This window comes from Atta cephalotes (genome assembly GCF_000143395.1).
Source record: "Atta cephalotes unplaced genomic scaffold scaffold02398, whole genome shotgun sequence".
Classification (NCBI taxonomy): domain Eukaryota; kingdom Metazoa; phylum Arthropoda; class Insecta; order Hymenoptera; family Formicidae; genus Atta; species Atta cephalotes.
The window spans coordinates 1-2,215 of record NW_012132462.1 but is presented as its reverse complement, the minus strand read 5'-3'; the positions used below and the strand labels follow the sequence as shown (position 1 = coordinate 2,215).

The 2,215-nt window shown below is 30.6% G+C and overlaps 1 protein-coding gene across 1 annotated transcript; it reads right to left on the bottom strand.

Annotated features, from left to right (window-relative positions):
• Nucleotides 1-775: 775 nt before the first annotated feature.
• On the bottom strand, nucleotides 776-1,239 carry LOC105625525 (BTB/POZ domain-containing protein 10-like; the record flags this gene model as incomplete). The annotated part of the gene is made up of 1 exon (XM_012206847.1): nucleotides 776-1,239. A coding segment is annotated over one exon (464 nt), but the record flags the coding sequence as incomplete, so codon positions are not given.
• Nucleotides 1,240-2,215: the final 976 nt, after the last annotated feature.

Genomic DNA, 2,215 nt, shown 5'->3' with positions numbered 1-2,215 from the left:
CATGTTCAATCTTAATATAAATATCTTTTTTCTAAAACACAGTACATATCTTGAAAAACAATACAAAGACAAAAGAATTGCATCATTATTAATTAAAAATATTCCTTTTTATACATCTTTTGATTTCTGTAAATTTCTTTAAATAGAATCGTATAGATTCAAGAGAAGAAAAAACCGAAAACAAAACACTGAATCGTAAAGACTGAAGTGCATGGCGTCATAACTCTTTTGATACATCTTGTTTCGATCATATAGTTGCACAAATATATCAAAAACCTAAAAGAATCCATACAATAATAATAGCAAGAATATTAATAGTAAAATACAACAAATGAAATTTTGTCCACAAAATAATACAATAAAAATTTTTTTTTCTGTGAATCATTTAATATAAATATTTCTTTAGATGGAATCGCATAGATCTATATCATGCGGAAATTACGAGGTAAATAGTAGATTCGCTCCTTTTTTTAAGCTTTGAATTTTCAGGATACGCATCCTAGGAAATTCTTAGGGTATAACATTTTATCATCAGATCCAACTGGATTCCAAAGTCTTCGAAGTCAAATTTGTAATGATTCAAAATCAAATGCACTTCAGTCTTTTATTTAACAATCTAGTACATTCGTGTTCAGAATTCAATTTCCATTCTTCATAATGAATTACAAGATTTTTTCAAGAATTTTTTTTAAAGATTTTATAAATATATTTTTAAAGTTCGTTTCCAAGATCTTTATTGGGATTTCTAAATCCAATCCGAGCCTATTTTTAATTTTTATGGTAGCTCGTCAGATGGTAATGGGCCCAAGTCTTGATCACCGGGTCCCATTGGTCCATCCACATCAGCATCCGAACCCATAGGAAGCCCAACCACTTCTGGTTGAGAGACTGCCCCTTCAGCAACCTGAAGAAGCATAGGATTTCCAGCAGCATCCAGAACAGGATCGGCTGTGGCTTCAGCGAGATTTGTCACTGATTTGGACTTAACGCACTGAAAGTCAACGTGACGACTCTTGGCCTCTTCTTTTTCCCAAGACATGTGAATAAAGGGTCGCTGAACATAATTGTATATGACCTCAGCGCGACCACCGGCGCGTTTCTTCACTTTCTCTTTGTAAGTCGGATAACCTTCGATGCCTAAACGGATTTTTTTAAGACCGCGCTCTTTCATTACTTGCTTAGCCACGTCTCGGTTCTCGATATATTTAAAAAAGCGATACATTGCCGTACTATTGACAGCTGAAAATAAAAAAGTACGATATGAAATAACCTATATTTAAAATGTAAAATTTTCAACCTTTAGAAAATGAAAAGAATCAGTGAAAAGTAGTGAATTGAAAAGTAATAAATTTGAATTAATCAAATATAGTAATAAAATTTTTTTAATGTTTATTTATATATTTATAGTAATTATGTCTTTATGATAGTATTTGAAGTTTATTAGTTAGTTGCACACAAATTCCAATTTGCTATATAAACTCCAACACTTCCTAAGTGTGCGAGCGGTTAAATATACGGCACACATTACAGGATCGTATTAATATCGTAAGCTATCTTGAGTATTCATTGTTAAAGAAAACAAGCGGAACTAATGGAGATTATGCATCTTTAAAGACAAAGCTAATCGATTTAAACTCAGTGATAATGTGTAAAATTAACGGTTACTATATTTCATAGCTAAAAAAGTTGCATGTATTTTCTTAAAGCTTTTGAAGGTTACTTATAGCAAATTATACGAGCTATATAAAAAATACATACGCAAAAAGAAGATTTAAGAAAATTATTTTAAGTAAATTATACTACACAAAGTATTTACAATATTATAATATTTGGTTTTTAATAAAATAATTTAACAGTACACTTATAAAACACTTCATATTGTTAAATTATTTATATAAAATAATTTAAATAAAATTAAATTGTGAAAGTAACATACTATTCAAATTTAATATTTGTATACAAATTATAATATAAAACAGTCAGTTAAAAATGAAGATACATTCCATGTATTTATTCATTTTTACAATAGAATTCTCAATTTAGCTAGAGATATATATGAACATTTTGAAGCTAGAGATACATAATCTGTGAATATTCCTGATGTGTGTGTGTATGTATGTGTGTGTGTGTGTGTGTGTGTGTGTGTGTGTGTGTGTGTGTGTGTGTGTGTGTGTGTGTGTGCGCGCGCGTGCGTGCGTGCGTGCGTGCGTGCGTG